This window comes from Salmo salar, chromosome 09, assembly GCF_965601325.2.
Source record: "Salmo salar chromosome 09, fSalSal1, whole genome shotgun sequence".
NCBI classification, from domain to species: Eukaryota; Metazoa; Chordata; class Actinopteri; order Salmoniformes; family Salmonidae; genus Salmo; species Salmo salar.
In genome coordinates, this window is record NC_138299.1 from 20,767,557 (window position 1) to 20,786,834 (window position 19,278).

At 45.8% G+C, this 19,278-nt stretch overlaps 1 protein-coding gene across 2 annotated transcripts in view; it reads right to left on the reverse strand.

The window, feature by feature from the left end:
• The window catches only part of LOC106610840 (formin), a 104,352-nt gene that overhangs the window by 13,240 nt on the left and 71,834 nt on the right, over positions 1-19,278 (reverse strand). For both annotated transcript variants that reach the window (XM_014210460.3, XM_014210458.3), the window contains 2 exons: positions 14,287-14,338; positions 10,431-10,580 (listed from right to left, as the gene is read on the reverse strand). In XM_014210460.3, coding sequence (XP_014065935.3) covers positions 10,431-10,580; positions 14,287-14,338 — 202 coding nt within the window. The remainder of the gene's footprint in view (positions 1-10,430; positions 10,581-14,286; positions 14,339-19,278) is intronic.

Here is a 19,278-nt window from a genome sequence, read left to right on the forward strand (position 1 = left end):
ATGAATTAGAAATCATAGAAGCAGTAATCAGAGCTGTGAGCCCAGGGCTTAAGATGAGGAGTTATCTGGAGGGAAAAACTGACATGACACTCTACACACTAAGGCAAATCTAGAGGACACATTATGCAGAGAAGGATGCTACTGAACTGTATCACAAGTTGACTAAAGCAACACAAGAGCCGGGAGAGTCTGCCTTGGACTTCCTAGTCCGAGTCTTTGACCTGAGACAGAAAGTGTTATCAGCCTCAGCTCGTGCCCAATCAGGACTGAAATATGGCACAGAGTTAGTCAAGAGTCAATGCCTGCAGGCCATTGTTACAGGATTAACAAATGATAATGTCAGGGCAGAGATGAGAGTACATCTCCAGAATATTAACACCAGTGATGAACTGTTGCTTGAGAAAATGCAATTTGCCCAGGGCAATGAAAGCGAACGCATGCAAAAGGCCAGGATTTCCCATAAGTTCACACCCACACGAGTGAACGCAGTACAGAGTGAGGATAACGGGGATAGCGGAGAGGAATGTGCACAGGCAGAGCCCTCACAGACCACAGTCCGAAAACAAAATAAATATAATCCTCTCCTGAGTAAAATTGATGTGAGCAATGAAGCAATCAAAGAACTGACCCGTCAGGTTGCCTCATTAGTACAGTCAGTGCAGGGCCAGGGTGACAGGTCAGTTAGGAATCGCTCCAACAGAAAACCAAGTCCAACCAACAGGGAGAAAAGAAAATGCAAAAGTTGTTATGAGACTGGTCAACAGACTTGCCATTATTGCTACAAATGTGGCAGTAATAGCCATTGGGCAGTAGGATGTAGGATCAGGGGCAACGCACATCCATCGGGAAACACCTGGGGGTCACAACCATGGAACGGGGAGTGACCTCAGATACATCTAGTTCCATCCAGTGTTGCAGTGGCTGCAGTGCAAAGGTAGAGAGAATCTCAGAGTTGAAGTTGTGTTCATTGTGTCATAAAGCTGCCTATTGTTCCAAAGTGTGCCAACAGGATCATTGGAAACAGCACCAACCTACATGTAAGACTGCCCACAAGACTGACCACAACTCCCCATGTCCCATGACACAGAGAGAGTAGGTGCCAACTACACCAGCCACCACAGGACATTGTAATATAGCACAGCTCATTTGGTAAAAAATGTAAAGTGTGGTGTTATATGGAGGGTGTAAAGACTCTAGCACTATGGGACACAGGGGCTCAGGTATCCATCATAAGTGAGGAATGGAGAAAACGTAATTTGCCACACACACAAATTAGAGCACTGGCAGAAATCATGGGCAATACAAAGAAACTGGATCTGAGGGCAGCCAATGGCACTGAAATTCCCTTTCTGGGTTGGATGGACATTTGCTTTAGTTTGCTTGATTCCAAAGCTGCGGTCATTGCAGGAAAACAGTTGAGGGTTCTGATATTAGTCACAAATGAAAGACTGGAGAAACCAATCATTGGGTTTAATGTAATTGAAGAAATAGTTAAAACAAAAAGTAACAAGGAGCCCTCAGAGCTGATGTATACAGTAAAGATGCTTAGAAATGCACTTAAGCTAGGACAGGGAAAGGCAAAGACTCTACTCAATCTGCTTCAGCACTCAGAGTACACGGAGGAATGCTTGCTTACAGCAGGCAGACGTGACGTTGTCATTCCAGGTGGACAAACAAAATGGATTCATCCCTGTATCCCAAGAGGGGCTCCCTTCAATGATGAAATTGTGTTATTTGAACCGGACGTGAGCGTGATCTGGGGCCTGGACCTACAAAGTCAGGTCGTGAAAACATCAAAACAGCCATCTCGAAAAGTTGACATTGCAGTAGTGAATACTACCAAACATGACATTACCTTACCAAGACAAACAGTGATAGGGACATTACAGAGAGTAGTAGCGTGTCACCAGGTTCCTGTGCCCAGTGGAGAAAAGGTTACTGTAGCCCAGGTTCAAGACAGATCCCCACCGGAGCCTGGCCCTGACAACGGTCAAATAGACTGGTGGGACCCACCTGTAGAGAGGTTCAGCACTTGAGCCAGGAACAACAAGAATTAGTCAAACGGATGCTCAGAGAGGAATCAGCTGTTTTCGCCAAAGATGACATGGACATTGGGTGTATTGAAAATCTCAGAATGGAGATAACATTGACTGATAACATACCAGTTGCAAAGAGATACAACGGTGTGCCACGCCCCTTGTATGCTGAGGTGAAAAGCCACCTTCAGAGGCTCCTGAACAAAAACTTCATCAGGAAGTCAACTTCCTCATACGCATCACCTTTGGTCTGTGTACGGAAAAGGGATGGGAGTTTAAAACTTTGTGTTGATTACAGGGGATTGAACAAGAAGACTGTTCTGGACAGGCATCCCATACCCCGTATACAGGAAATACTTGATGGTTTGGGAGGAAACTCATGGTTTACAGTTATAGATCAAGGAAAGGCATACCACCAAGGCTTTGTGGGAGAGGAGTCCAGCAAATACACTGCCTTCAGCACCCCTTGGGCCTTATATGAATGGAATAGAATAGAATTCCCTTTGGCTTATCAAACAGTCCCTCTGCCTTCCAACGAAGCATGGAGGAAAGTTTAGAGGTGATAAGAGATAGAATCTGTATACCATATTTGGATGACGTTCTTATTTTTAGTCAGTCATTTGAACAACATGTGGAAGATATCCGTCAGGTACTCAGGCAGCAAAATAAATGGGGTATTAAACTCAGGGCTGATAAGTGTGACCTATTCAAGAATGAGGTCCGTTATTTAGGAAAAATGATTTCTGCTGAGGGTTACAGAATGGATGTTAAAGAAATTGTAGCAATGAAAGAACTGGTAAACAGGCCACTGACAAACACGAGAGCCGAGGAAACTACTGGGGTTTCTAGGGTACTATAGGGGTTATGTACAGAACTTTTCACAACATGCTAAATGTCTCTATGACTTACTAGCAGTGAAGTCGGAGACCCCAGCATCCGGGAAGCGAAGGACCAAGGTAGATATGCAGTCGGGACAGGCTCTGCCCCACCAGAAAGTTATATGGGAGGATGCTCACCAGAGAGCATTAGAACACTTGGTGAGTGTGTTGACTAATCCACCCGTGCTTGCTTACCCAGATTTCAAGGACCCTTTTATCCTGCATGTTGATGCCTCCGAAGAGGAATTGGGATGGGTGTTATACCAACGACAAAGTGGCAAACTGAGAGTCATTGGATATGGCTCCCGCACCCTGACTCAAGCAGAGAGAAACTATCACCTTCACTCAGGGAAACTGGAATTCTTGGCCCTCAAATGGGCAGTGACTGAGCGGTTCCGAGATGGCCTATTTTATGCTCCCTCTGTGACAGTGTACAGTGATAATAACCCCTTGACATATGTACTAACTACAGCAAGACTGAATGCCACCGGTCATCGCTGGGTGGCAGAGCTGTCTCACTTTAATCTCACACTGAAGTATCGTCCTGGAAAGGTAAACACTGACGCAGACTTTCTGTCACGCTCTCCTTTGCATGCTGAACATTACATGTAAGAATGCACAGAGAAACACGCACTTGAAATGGTAAAAGCAACACTCAATAATGTTCAGACAACAGAATGACTGTGTAACTTGGATATCCACGGTCACACTAAGGCCATCAGTGCAAGATGAGCTGTCATGGTGGGGGGGAACAGTTACAGACTGACTGTCTCCACACGATATCATGCAGGCTCAGTTAAAGGATGCGGCTGTATCGAGAATCTTGGAACTGAAAAGTCAAAGGACTAAGCCTAAACCAACAGAATGTCAACAAGAGTCAAACAAAGTCAAACAGTTACTGCAAGAGTGGAACAGGTTCCATGTCTCACCAGATGGATTATTACAAAGGAAAACAGCAAAAAGGACACAAGTTGTGGTACCAAGTCAGTATAGAACACTGATTTACAAGTACTTACACACTGAAATGGCCCATCTAGGAACAGAAAGAGTGTTGAACTTAGCACAAGAACGCTTTTATTGGCCGAGCATGCAACATGACATTGAACACTTTATCACCTAAGTGTGTAAGTGTGTCAAACAAAAGAAACCCATTGTAATAACTAGGGCCGCAATGCAACATGTACGAGCTACAGCTCCTTTCCAGATGATTTCAATTGACTATGTGCATTTGGAGAAAAGCAGAGGGGGCTATGAGTACATTTGAGTTATTTTAGATAACTTTACAAAATTTGCACAAGCCTACCCCACCAGAAATAAGTCAGGGAAAACTGCAGCAAAAAAGCTTTTTCGACAATTTTTTCCCCAAAGTTTGGCTTTGTGTAAAAAATCCATCATGATCAGGGAAGAGTTTGAAAATCAGTTATTCAGAGCCTTGCAGAACTGTACGGGAATAGCCAATTCCAGAACCTCTCCATATCATCCACAGGGGAATCCGGTGGAGAGATTTAACAGTACACTGTTGTCAATGTTGCGCACACTAGATGAAGAGAAAAAGGCCAACTGGGGTGATTATCTGAACAAGGTCATTCATCCATATAATTGTACCACCAGTGATGCTACTGTGTTCTCACCGTATATCCTGCTATTTGGTAGGGCTCCACCGCTACCTGTTGACCTTGTCTTTGGGTTACAGGTAAAGGAACAGGAGAAATCATACCAGGATTATGCTAAGAAGTGGCAGCAACAGATGGCTGAAGCCTATGACATCGCCAGTAAAAACATGGAGAAATCAACAGCGAAGGGAAAAGCCTACGAGCGGAAGAAATTGAGTTTGGTTCTGGTCTCAGGGGATCGTGTACTGGTGAGGAACATGTCAGAATGTGGGGGGCCGGGAAAGCTAAGATCACACTGGGAGGACCAAATACATGTGGTGGTAACCAGGAAAGGTGATGACAGCCTTGTCTATGAGGTCAAACCCGAGAGGGGTACAGGCAGGGCCCGGGTTCTGCATCGCAATATGCTCTTGTCATGTAATTCTCTACCATTTGAGGAACTTGTTGAAACACCCAGTAGAGGTCTGTGGAGAAGGGAACTACCTTAGCAAAAGCAGCAAAATGGGGAGAGCGCTGAGTCTGAGAGCTCAGATGAGGATTCTTATCTAGTATTCATCAATAAGCCACGTAGGGATGAAGAGAGCAGACAGAGTAGCACACAACTAGTATCAGATAATAGTGTGGAAACGGGGTCAGACTGATAGAAACGTCACTGTGAAGGAGTGCCAGCCAGTCCTCAGAGAGAGCCAGGAGAGGACGGGTGAATATGGAAACAGCTGAGGGCTCAGAGACTAAATCATCTCATGATGAAGTGGACACTGATTCATTGGGGTCACCCATGAACTTGCCCTGCCGTTCAGCACGGCAGAGGAGGACCAGAGACATTCTAACCTATAACACTTTAGGGCTGACAAGCTCTGATCAGGATACCAACTAGAGATGTTCTGATGTGTATATATTTTCTCGTTTACCTTTACTAATCACAGTGTGATAATGTTTAGTGGGGGTTGCGTCTTTGCCCATAAAGGCAGACTGGACACGTCTAGATAGTTATACGGCTGTTAGGCCAGTTTTCGCCGTTGTTCTCATGACCAGTACTTACATCTTCTGTTTGTTTTGAGGCCAGTGAAATGTTTGTGACAACATTTAGTTTTTGCAGTGGGGTGTTGTAAGGGGCTTAATACAGTTGTATTCCAGCCACTCGGGTGTACTCTGGTGAAGCCCATGGGAAATAAAGAAATTCATGAGTTTAAATGAATTGGGAAGAGTAAGAATGAAAAACTAAAGAAAGACTGTAAACAGCTGTTACCTGTGCTGACATGATTATAAGTGAAGTAAACCGTACTTTTCACGTTGTAGTTTATATGATAAGCTCATTGGAAGGGTAACACTTGTTATAGACCACCTTCTGCCTCCAGCCGTGCCCTGGACACCATATGTGAATTGATTGCCCCCCATCTATCTTCAGAGCTCGTACTGTTAGGTGACCTAAACTGGGACATGCTTAAGACCTTGGCCGTCCTACAATCTAAGCTAGATGACCTCAATCTCACACAAATTATCAATGAACCTACCAGGTACAACCCCAAATCCGTAAACACGAGCACCCTCATAGATATCATCCTAACCAACTTGCCCTCCAAATACACCTCTGCTGTTTTCGACCAAGATCTCAGCGATCACTGCCTCATTGCCTGCATCCGTAATGGGTCTGCGGTCAAACGACCACCCCTCATCACTGTCAAACGCTCCCTAAAACACTTCAGCGAGCAGGCCTTTCTAATTGGGTATCCTGGAAGGATATTGACCTCATTCCGTCAGTAGAGGATGCCTGGTTATTCTTTAAAAGTGCTTTCCTCATCATCTTAAATAAGCATGCCCCATTCAAAAAATGTAGAACCAGGAACAGATATAGTTCTTGGTTCACTCCAGACCTGACTGCCCTTAACCAGCACAAAAACATCCTGTGGCGTACTGCATTAGCATCGAATAGCCCGCGCGATATGCAACTTTTCAGGGAAGTTAGGAACCAATATACACAGGCAGTTAGGAAAACAAAGGCTATCTTCAAACAGAAATTTGCATCCTGTAGCACAAACTCCCAAAAGTTCTGGGACACTGTAAAGTCCATGGAGAATAAGAGCACCTCCTCCCAGCTGCCTACTGCACTAAGGCTAGGAAACACTGTCACCACCGATAAATCCACAATAATTGAGAATTTCAACAAGCATTTTTCTACGGCTGGCCATGCTTACTTCTCAGACAGAGTTCAGTGTGTCAAATTGGAGGGCCTGTTGTCCGGACCTCTGGCAGTCTCTATGGGGGTGCCACAGGGTTAAATTCTCGGGCCGACTCTTTTCTCTGTATACATCAATGATGTCGCTCTTGCTGCTGGTGATTCTCTGATCCACCTCTTCGCAGACGACACCATTCTGTATACTTCTGGCCCTTCTTTGGACACTGTGTTGACAAGCTTCAATGCCATACAACTCTCCTTCCGTGGCCTCCAACTGCTTTTAAATGCAAGTAAAACTAAATGCATGCTCTTCAACCGATTGCTGCCCCGCACCTGCCCGCCCGTCCAGCTTCACTACTCTGGGCGGTTCTGACTTAGAATATGTGGACAATTACAAATACCTAGGTGTCTGGTTAGACTGTAAACTCTCCTTCCAGACTCACATTAAGCATACTACCCACCACTGCGACCTGTATGCTCTCGTTGGCTGGCCCTCGCTTCATATTCGTCGCCAAACCCACTGGCTCCAGGTCATCTATAAGTCTTTGCTAGGTAAAGCCCCGCCTTATCTCAGCTCACTGGTCACCATAGCAGCACCCACACGTAGCACGCGCTCCAGCAGGTATATTTCACTGGTCACCCCCAAAGCCTATTCCTCCTTTGGCCGCCTTTCCTTCCAGTTCTCTGCTGCCAATGACTGGAACGAATTGCAAAAATCACTGAAGCTGGAGACTCATATCTCCCTCACTAACTTTAAGCATCAGCTGTTAGAGCAGCTCACAGATCATTGCACCTGTACACAGCCCATCAGTAAATAGCCCATCCAACTACCTCATCCCCATATTGTTTTTTTCTTCTTCTCCTTTGCACCCCAGTATCTCTACTTGCACATTCATCTTCTGCACATCTATCACTCCAGTGTTTAATTTCTAAATTGTAATTACTTCGCCACTACGACCTATTTATTTCCTTACCTCCCTAATCTTACCTCATTTGCACACACTGTATATAGATTTTTTTTGTATTGTTATTGACTGTACGTTTGTTTAGTCCATGTGTAACTCTGTGTTGTTGTTTGTGACGCACTGCTTTGCTTTATCTTGGCCAGGTCGCAGTTATAAATGAGAACTTGTTCTCAACTGGCCTACCTGGTTAAATAAAGGTGAAATATATATATTTTTAAAAAGCTGGTTCGACAGGTTGCCATGCCTCAGCGGGTTCGATAGACTCCCATGCCTCAGCTGGGTGAACAGGTTCCCGTGCCTTGACCGAGGCGACCGGGGAGGTCTCGGCCGGCTCATCGGGCTCTCAAGCCCCAGCCGGTTCGTCAGGTTTCTGCGCCTCAGTGGAGGTGACCGGTCCGCTCCTGATCCCCGGGATCGTCCCTTTGGTTGGCGTCCTGCGGCTGGACTCGCGCGCCGGGGAGGGAGTATTGCCACGTATACTCTCTCTCCGGCGCTCTAGGTCGACATGCTCCCATGTCTCAGCTGGATCGGCAGGTTCCCATGCCTTAGCAGAGGTGACCCGTCCACTCCTGATCCCCGGGATCGTAATTCTGGTCGGCGTCCTGCGGCTGGAGCCGCGCGGCGGGGAGGGGGTACTGTCACGTGTGCTCCCTCTCCGGCCTCTAGGTCACCAGGCTGCTCGTTATGGCACACTCCTGTCACCATCGTTACACGCATCAGCGCATAATGACACTCACCTGGACTCCATCACCTCCTTGATTACCTGCCCTCTATATGTCACTCCCTTTGGTTCCTTCCCCAGGCGTCATTGTTTCTGTTTCAGTTTCATGTCTGTGCGTTGTTCGTGTTTCTTGTTTAGTATTATGTTCCGTTTATTTTATTAAAACACTCACTCCCTGAACTTGCATCCCGACTCTCAGTGCACACGCTACAGGAACTGTAAATATAAAGGACACTTGTTTTAGATCTATTTTATGTTATAACCTGGAGACAAATGTGAAACCAGTCATATGGCAGAAAACTGAAGCATATCAACTTTCCCGCAGTAAAGTTTATGAAATGCTGTGGCTACCCCGAGTTTATCTGTTTCCTATTTCTATCATGTTAAATATTAGCCACTATCAGTATCGACCGTCAGTAAGCCTAATAACCACACATTCAACTGGTAATTTACTGTTAGTTCCCTTCAGTTGGTATAGCCTACATTATCATTCCATTTAATTAGATTGTTTTGTTTACCTTCATTTGCTTTCTCTGTAAACGCAGTCATGGTCATGTGGTTGTTGCTGACGATCATTAGTAACAGTTGATAATATAAAAAAAAGACATGTAGGCTAATTAAATCGTTACGGAGCGGCGAGCAGACCAAGTTGTGACAGTTTGATCCTGATAAAGGGCGCAATACTTGGCCGTGTCGTCACACAGTTCCATGGTTAGTGCAGGTAATAGATGAGGGTATAGCCTACTATTGTATACTATTCTCACTATAATAATAATTCTATGTACACTAATCTTCCAACATTACCATGGGTTGAAGATTGTGGCAATTTTCTGAATGAATCAAACCCCCGTTTTCTTTCGTTCATATGTAAAGGTTCTCCAAACCGTTTTTTTGTGATTCATAAATACTTTCCTAAACCTAAATAATCCACAAGATCAGAGCATTTTCAAATCTACCAATTGGTGCTGAAACGGAGACGAATATGTAGATATTTAAATGTCGTTCTTTTATTGATCCCTAATATTCTGAACCCGTTCTCTCGATATAGTCGAGTGAGTCTGTCGACAACATTCTAACTAAAAGGTACACAGTATTTAAAGGGATGGCTTAAGATAAATGTACTGAAAACCCTTGAATGAAAACTCCACGAGAAAATCTGTTGGTTTTCAGAGGTTGAATGAAATTTAATCAGAGCGTGCAAGGTAGCCATACCTGCAGAGTTTGTTACGTGACTGAATAAGGTAAGTCTGAATACCAAATACCGAGTAGTGTGTAGGAAATACGTAAATTCCTAAGTTGGAATTGGCCCCTAAGAGCTTAGTGCCGTGATGCCAAAATAGCCTAACGCATGTCTGGCCCCTCACTGTCCCTTCCAGCAGCCCTTACCAGATACTTGGCACAGGTTAGGCCAGTGCTGCATCTCTCCATGTGCAATAAACCTGCAGCCCTGTGGACTGGTCAAACCATGACAATGTTTAACAGTCCTCTCAGAACACACAGTCTTTAACAGGCCCCTGTCCCCTGCTAGTAAAGCCAGAGGCCTCCAGGAGAACTGCTGTCCCGCAGTGGGACTCCCCCCGACACCACGCCTCGGGTCAGATGAAACATCGTAAATCCAGTCCCAGTCTTTGACATTGTACCAGGCCCTGGGCCCGGCCTGCCTACCTTCTCTTTGACGCCCCTGTGCTTTAATAACTGGTAAAAACAGCTCCACTCCACACTGTTTATAGAATTCATAATTCTACATTCAGGGTGTTTTGTATCACACAGAAATGTGAGGGACACCAACAATCAGTTATGTGTTAAAGATGGGTAAGACAAGAGTGACTAAAGGATTCTGGTCAACAGATTTAATGTGTGAAGACTGAACTTTGGCCCAGTCATAACATATCCCCCTTTAGTGTAATCAAAAAAAGAACACTCAGGTTTCTAGAAAAAGATAGTTGGCAAAGAGCTCTAGAACTTTCCCTTTCGTCATTAGCTGTGTGATTTGATATGAGTGCTGACGAATGGTGATGCAGACATGGTTTCTTCCACTCACCTCTCCTTGGAGATGTTCTTACTCTCCCGCTTCCAAGTGTTCTTAAAGTCGCTGCAGAACTCGTACCAGAGCATGAAGACGTAACCAGGGGCCACCTCCTTCTCCCCAGACTTTGGCTTGAGCCCAAAGTAGCTCACCATGTCCAGGAAGCTGTGTGGGAGAAACAGAGGGAAGAAGAGAGAGCGAAGAGAGAGATGGGCAGTGAGAGAACATCTCACTGGGTCACAGGGGACAGCCGGTAGCAGAGGCTCCATTATCACATTGACCTCTACTACAGCCTGGAGGGGAACAGTGCCAAAACCCCCTGCACGCGTACACACACACACACACACACACACACACACACACACACACACACACACACACACACACACACACACACACACACACACACACACACACACACACACACACACACACACACACACACACACACACACACACACACACAGGTGCGCGCGAATGAATTGCCCCTTGGGGATTAATAAAGTTGTATTGTATTGTACACACACATTGATAACGTTCATCCAGCTTGCTATCTGAGACATCAAATCCAGTAATAGCAGAGACTACAGCTTGTGGACACATCAGATGACCAAGACATGAATATATTCAAGATTCTCATTCAAGATTCTCAGCCTTAACGAGAAGAGAATCCACGGCCCTTGTATGGCAGATCCTCAGACTAATTCAATTGTAACCAAATCTAAACTCTCCACAAGGCTCACAGCAGTGCTCACAGGGTTTAAAAAGCAGCCTGCTCCTCTGGGGCTTTCTCTAACCCAAACATTGAAAAAAAATGTTTTGCCCAGCCTGTCAAGCGCTTGATATAGAGGCACAATGATTCAGAAGATGCTCCCAGACTGACACAGAGGTTTTGACTTCCAGATGGTAGGTGGCTGTTGCGACGCTAATGTAAGACATGTTGGGAGGGGAGTGTTGGGGGATGGGGCAATGTGCGCGGCAGACGGCTGCTCCCACAGACTAGCCGCTTCCCGTTCCCCAGATATCCGTCATGTGCTCCTCCGACGCTCCAGCGCTGGGGAAGATGGTGCAGTAGATCATCCTCGTCTTGACTCGTTCCACAACCAGACTAGGCCAGGCCAGGCCAGTGGAACCCAGGAGGAACAGAACATACCAAATTGACATCCATTCTGTAGGCCTTTGTAGACCCGACCAGCACGGCCCAGCGTGATTAACTAGGCCCCTTTTGTATTGGCTCCTTCTCTGACCCTGGGTCAGGTGTCAGAGCTCACACAAATCACACAGTCTGTAGTGTGGTGAGCTTAGCTCTTTTTCTTACTCTCTCTGTCACACACACACACACACACACACGCACACACACACACACACACACACACACACAGACACAAAGACACCACACACACACACACACATAAAGACAACCCGCACACACACACACACACACACACACACACACACACACACACACACACACACACACACACACACACACACACACACACACACACACACACACACACACACACACACACACACACACACTCACACACTCACACACTCACACAAAGACACAACACACACACACACAAAGATGCACAAACACACACACGCACACGCACACACACACATATACACACTGAGTCCTACAAGCACATACCACACACTTCTGGAGGGCTATGACGCACCTGCCGTGAGACCGTTTATTACTGTACCTATGTTCAGCATTCCTCACTGACGGCTAAAAGCCTGGGCAACAGGGAATATCACATGGATATTTGGACTGCTAAGATAACATACCAGACAACAACAGATTAGAAAGGGAAACACTGCTGTGGTCAGCTGTTACAAAATATGTTTCTTTAACAGCGACGAGACATCTTCAATAGACAATGGATAATGTATAATAGAAGTTGTGACAGTTCAAATATCCCTCCAGCTAACAACCCTTTAACCACATACGTATGTAAGCAGCACACGCTGCAGTCGTTTCATATGAAATTGAGCATGATGAGGGAGGAGAAACTTAATGGTCCATTAACTGTGGACGTATCAGGAAACCTCAGGGAAACTGAAACATAAAAGAAACTAATTAGGATTGCATGTTCAGGAAAGGACCTCATTGCTCACTGCATAAGGTACCCAGGATATTGAGCAAGAAACTCACATTAAATCTCTGAAACTGTCATAAACTGTGTATCATGTCAGCTTTCCATAAAGTAATTTTGCCAACCAATTGATAAAATTCATGTAATTTCTCTACAACCCAAATGTCATAGCAACTGGTCCTTCCTATGATGATGGTTGGCTTCAGGCCATAACAGACAAATTCATTCCCGTTCCTTAAGGGGTTGACCCTGTGTTTCAGTAGCTGGCAGTGATGATGTGATGTCTATGAGCCTTATTAACACGGGGCCCTAATGTGTGGCTGTGTCGGTGGGGTAGATGCCTCATCCAGGACAGATGTGAGGGCCAGGGCCCACCCACGCCCCACAGAACAAACGGTACACACACACTACAGCACACACACACACACCACACCACGGCCCACCGCCCATATTCATCACCAGCGTGTCACTTTTATGAGGTGCGTCCCTGGGAACCTGAGAGGGCCCCCCCCCAGCGGCAGGCAGCCCCGGCCTGTTTGGATGAAATTAAAGGCAAACTTCATTAAAGGCTAGGGGCTGTCAGCCGTGGGACCCTTTTGATCAATATCCCCAAGTTCAAGACCTTCATTACACTGGTGTCAGTCACACAGCCACATAGAGAGATATCATAATACCACCGGGAGAAGGAGCGAGAGGAAGAGAGGAAAGAGAGAGACAGAGAAAGAAGGCAGAGGGAGTGAGAGAGAGATGGAGTGAGAGACACAGAGAGAGAGATGGAGAGACCCATGCATTGCCAATCTGAGTGCTTCTCTTGGCTTGAAATGGAAACATGAAACAGGGGTGTTTGGAAACATTGGCTGAGTTGTAGTATTGTCAAAAGCAATCAACATCTTACAGTTTATAGTTTCCATTTTCCAGTGTCAAGCGTCCTTTGGTTTCTCCTTCATGTGCTTTTCATGATTTATTTTGGAATCTGGAGAGTTACGATTTAAAGCAAACAATTCTGGTCTCTATCTAAACAAGGAAAAATAATCTATTTGCTTTGTTTGTTCTTTCTAATGTGTTTTTCCAATATGACATTTTCCAGATATGTTTTTTCTCTGACACTAGTTAAACGTCTGCCAGTTGACCATTTCTCCATAAATAAGGTTGGCCTTCTTACAGTGACTGTGTTTGCAGTACCAAACACGGAAGATAAGGCCTGATAACAACTAGAGTGGAGTGAGCACAGCGTGTGTATGTAAGCATGGCGGGTTATCGGCGTCAGCACAGTGTATGTGAGTTTGGTGAGTGTGTGTGAACATGTAAGTGTACTGTCTGTGTCTGTCTCCATAGACAGCCCCCCAGACAGCCCTTCCCTATCTCGGGGCTAGTCTACATTGTGCCAGGTTATGACCTGGAAATTCTATTGGTCCTGTTTGGCTCAGTTGGTAGAGCATGGCACTTTCAACACCAAGGTTATGGGTTCAATTCCCACAGGAGACCAATACAAAACAAAACTATGAAAATGTATTCGTAAGTTGCTCTAGATAAATGACTGAAATGTGCTAAATGACAGAAGAGCCTGAATGGCGACATGACATCCACCATCCATTATACTTGGCTGAGTTCCCTTCTGTACGTCAGAAGGTATTACAGAGGTATGCAAACAGCCAAGTCAGGAAATAAAGAGCTCCTCTGTCATACAGATATGACATGTTGTTTGGTCTATGACCTCTAGGTTAATCGTGTTGTGTTATATTAGAACGGACAGAGACGATTCATACCTTTTCTGTGCAGCTTTGAGCCGGTCGTCCTCAGCAGTGTGGTCCTTTTGAACTGGAAAAGACAAAACAACAGCATGGATTAGATGAATACACATGGAATAAACAGACCTATGTGTGAGGCAGTATGGGAGGCTTGGAGGTCACAGTACATACAGTAGTGGGAATAGATATTTCCAAATGGAGGTAAGCTGAGGTACACCAATGACACTCCATGCAGTTCCGCTTGTACAGATGGGGGTCCTGTGGGTACAGACCTATCCTCTCCCAGGAGGAGTGTCAGGGTGGAGGGTCATTAGCATGACATGTCTAAGGTGGTGGAGCATGGGGTAGAGGTGCCCATGGATTTCACCGAGGTGAGATGTTTGTGTGTGAGTGTGTTGATGAGGAGTGTGAGGTGGTGGTGTCTGGGGTGGGGGTGTAAGGAGAGGTCTAAGTGTGGACTGTGTGTTGATGAGGAGTGTGAGGTGGTGGTGTCTGGGATGGGGGTGTAAGGAGAGGTCTATGTGTGGACTGTGTGTTGATGAGGAGTGTGAGGTGGTGGTGTCTGGGGTGGGGGTGTAAGGAGAGGTCTATGTGTGGACTGTGTGTTGAGGAGGGGAGAGGGGCAGAGGTGCGTAGCAGAGGCACAGGCTGCACAGCGCAGGGCTGAGGAGTGAGTGTATGAGGCTTGGGAACTGGAGGCTCCTGTGGACTCCTGCCATGTAAAAGTGTCTAAATGCAAGGCAGATGTGTGCGGCGGGCCAGGGCGAGGTGCAAGAATTTATCTAGGGCCAGAGAGTGCCTGTGATCTCAGATTTATTGCATTTTCCAGATTCATCCTTTTTACAATGATGGGGGACCTTTCCCACTTGAAGATTTAAGAGGGGGAAGTCTCCCAAAAATTGTTCAAAGGCAGGTTTGGGGGTCTTTTGGGAGAGGGTGAGCTTAAGCTGCTACCACCCCTTTTGCTTAGCTTTTTTTTTTACATAAGCAGGCTGATTGTCTGAAGTAAACCTAATGAAGGGAAGGGGTGGCCATGGCTGGGATTGGGGAGGAGGGGGGAGAGCCATGACCAATGGCGTTAGGCCCAGCGGGGGGTTCAGGCTGGCGCCTGAGGTCCTCTCTGGTGCGGCTCTGTGTAGAGGTGGCACCAGGCCGGCCGGCGCTCTGAGAGAGAGCGGCCCACAGAGAGAGAGCGAGAGAGAGAAAGAAAGAGGATGTGTGAAGTTTCTCTTCCTCCGCTCCCTGTGTAAACATGAAACCAGTTGTGGCTAACTAGAAAGTTATGAGACGCTCATGCTGAGAAGGACAATAAATTAGGCCTTTAAAACTCTGACACACTTTTCCAAACCACTGGTTTACCAAGCAGTCTGATAACAAAGTGCTAGGAAACTACATATATAAGCTGTGTTAAGGACCTGGAACCTCTCTGGGAAAAAATACACAATCTTTACTGCATCAGTGACTACAGCTCCGTGCTATAAAAATGTTTTGATGTGTGTATGCCATTTCCATACATACTCAATCAAACATCAAAAGGAGCTGTAACGTGTACGTGTGAAAGTTTCTGTGTGTGTGTCGATAAATCTCTTGTTCTCAGAAACGATAAATATACCTTGCTCCTTGCCAGCCCTAATCTTTGAACTTTGTTAAGCTGTGCTGGTTTTCATATTGTTGTCCTTGTCACGACTTCCGCCGAAGTCGGTCCCTCTCCTTGTTCGGGCGGCGTTCGGCGGTCGACGTCACCGGCCTTCTAGCCATCGCCGATCCAATTTTCATTTTCCATTTGTTTTGTCTTTGTCTTACACACCTGGTTTCAATCCCTCAATTACCTGTTCATTATTTAACCCTCTGTTCCCCAATGTTTGTTTGTGAGTGATTGTTTCTATGTAGCTAGGTCCGCTATTGTGGGCTCTGTTTTTGTATGGCATTTATTATATGTTGAGTAAAATACGTCTCAGCAGTAAACATAAAGGAAAACACCTCACAGAGTGAGTCCAACCCAGGAGGAGAACTCAGCCATTAAAGGACTACATGGCATGCCATGTTAAACAGACACTTTCCACTCAACACATAGTTATTTGAGTTGAATATTAGTAACTGGGTTCTGATTGATTGACAACAAAGAGAGCTTATTGAACAACACATAAAAGGCCATAGAACACTAGACAAATAAAACATGACAGAACTAAAGATTCAAGTGGGAAAATTTGTTTTAAATTAGTCATGGTGTGTATTCACTACTCAAAATGTCCCTGAAGGATTCAAAGAGTTTCTATTAAAGTGAAAACAGAAAGGTGGGTTTGGTTCATTGTTTTTGTAGAAACTAACAAAACATTATTTCAACGCTAATAAACAGTTCTGAAGGAAAGGGAAAATACTTGATCCCAAACTGCTGAAGCATTGCATAAATAGGCTAACTGAGTGCTGCTGAAAGTTAGGGACTCAACATTTCAGCATTCTACCAAAAAATATATAATGAGAGGGGGAGCAGTACTGTATGTACAGAAAGGAAGCAGAGGTGGTCACGGGTAATGGCTGAGTAATGCCTTACAAGACAAAGGCTCAATGAGTTGGAGCTGTAGGAGCGTTGTCGGAGCGTTGTAGGAGTGTTGTGAGATCACAAGCAGGTTTGCGAGGCAGGGCCTAGGGCATTGGGGTTCAGCTGTGGGCCCTGCTGAGAGGGAGCAGCCTGCCGGCCCCCACAGCCTCCACACAGCCTCCACACAGCCTCCCAGGCAGTTCTGGGTCAGCGCTCCACAGACACGGTCACATGAGCTGCTCTGCTCCCCTGCCTCGCACAGGAGCAAGCATGGAGTGCACTATGACAAACAGACTGTCCCTCCTCCATTAAAAAAGTATACAGTATGTATGAGATAATTCATACTGGCTCCCTTCCTACACATGCTTGGTTATGGTTATAGCTGTCCATCAATACCAATGACGACATTGGTACCACAAGCACACCAGCACGCACGCACGCCTGGACAACACTAATATTGTTTCCATGGTCAATGAAATATCCTGAGAGCCTTCCCAACCCTTTTGTGTGATAACTGTTGCTTTGTTCTGTGTATTGAAGTCATGGAACCATCCCCAGGAGATGAATAATGGAATGGACATGTCTCTGGCACTATACCTTGCCGCTTCACAAGTAAGTGCAATTGCTGGAGGAGCTCTGTTTATTAAGAACGGATTATAAGTTTCCCACTGGAAAGTTTACGTTCAAGATGTTTTTTTGTAAACCAATACCATTTTGTAGCCAGTGGCAACGACAATGGTTTAAAGACCTTTCAAATATTCTGTGATATTGACCAAGACTACATGTTTGAGACACTGGAATGTTAAAGGGAATAAACAGTCTATAATACATTTCCGTTTGCAATATGTAACTAGGAGACAAGGATACCAAGGCAGACACTGTTCGCAATGAATACAGTACTCGAAACATCTCTATGCTGAAAACACTTCCCTGCCTCAGTTCTCACTCTCTACCTCCCGACATGTGGATGCAATCTCTCTGTGAGACAACTCATTTACATATTTTATAGAAAGACCCTATTGTTTCCCAATATTCTCTGTCTGCCGCAAGTAATGTGTGAAATTTGCTCTTCAATGGAGAAAAACGTAGATCGCCTTGTGACACTTTTGTCTGTCACTAGTACTTTGGAGAGATAAGAGTTTGTTGAAGATGTTGGCAAGGGAGAGAGAGGTGGCTTCCCTTTAAGCCAACTCCGATGCCCTACCAGACCTATAGAGGGCCATAGACCTGAGGCAGTGTTTTTGTTAATAGCCTGCTCTTTGTGGCTCTTTGTGGTATGCAGAAATGTGGGAAGGCCCTCGCCTTGCCTGTGTAACATTGGTGAAGGTGGCGAAATTGCATGCAGGTGGTTGTTGGCTTGCCAAGATGCTTGAGTTGCAGTCTGTTTGGTTGATGTTTACCCACAGCGAGAGTGATGATAGCTTGATCGTTTAAAGCCAATGAACTGTATCCAATAATATGAGAACATTGCCAGAAGCACCACTACATACTGTTTGGGACAAAATGCAGAGTCCTAGTAGGCACTCATTCAAATGAGGAAGAGGTTCTGTGTGCATTATGTTGCTTTAGTGACACGAGCCTGGTACCTGCTCTGTATAAGCCTGACAAGGCATCTCTCCCTCTGTCTGCATGCCACATTGTAATGCATGTTAGGAGCGGATGTGTTGCTGCTATGTGAACAATAACTCCTGGGAATATTTACACAGTCATTTCCAGTAAATCAGGGATTACAGCGCGTCTCTGTAAACTCCTTTCCTCTCCCTTTCACATTCCCATGATCAATAGTAATCACAGTTGAACCTCTTGGCCAACGGAGGAACACTCCGAGATGGATGTCACTTTCTCTATTGGAACACTATGACATCTGTGCTTCCTCATGCTGCATACCACAGAAACCTTACAGGAGCCCATTTCTGCATGATGGAAGTAGATAAGCTTTATGCTTTCTATGGAAGCAGCTTTACTAGCTGACGGACTGGCTTTGCAGGGCACTGGAGGGGGCTGTGGGGAGGGAAGGCTCCGGGGTCAAGATGCCTAGTGTAGGGGGAGAGGTGGAGGGGGATCAGAGTGTCTCTGTCTCGGTGTAGTGTGTCCCTGGCTGCCACGGTGGTCCCCAAAATGTCCCACTGAGTACAGCCAGCCTTTACGAGGCCTCAGCCAGGGATGTCCTGCCAGCTTTATAGCAGTCATGAGTACAGGCAGCATGTTAAGGGCAATGTGATCCTCTCTGCAGGGTTAGGCTTTAGACTCCTGTCCCTGTGCTGTCAGAAGGGCAGCCCCCTCTAACTGATGCTGGGCCTGGGCTCCACCATCACCCAACTAACCGCCGGACAGGGCACAAAAAATATATAGAAAAGATAAATTACAGCTTTGGGCTTTAATGGTTCCTCTCAGTGTTTTGGAGGAAGGAAAACAGGACCTCTAGTTTCTCTCTGAGTTTGGTTTCTTTACTTGACATTCTCCTCAGCAAT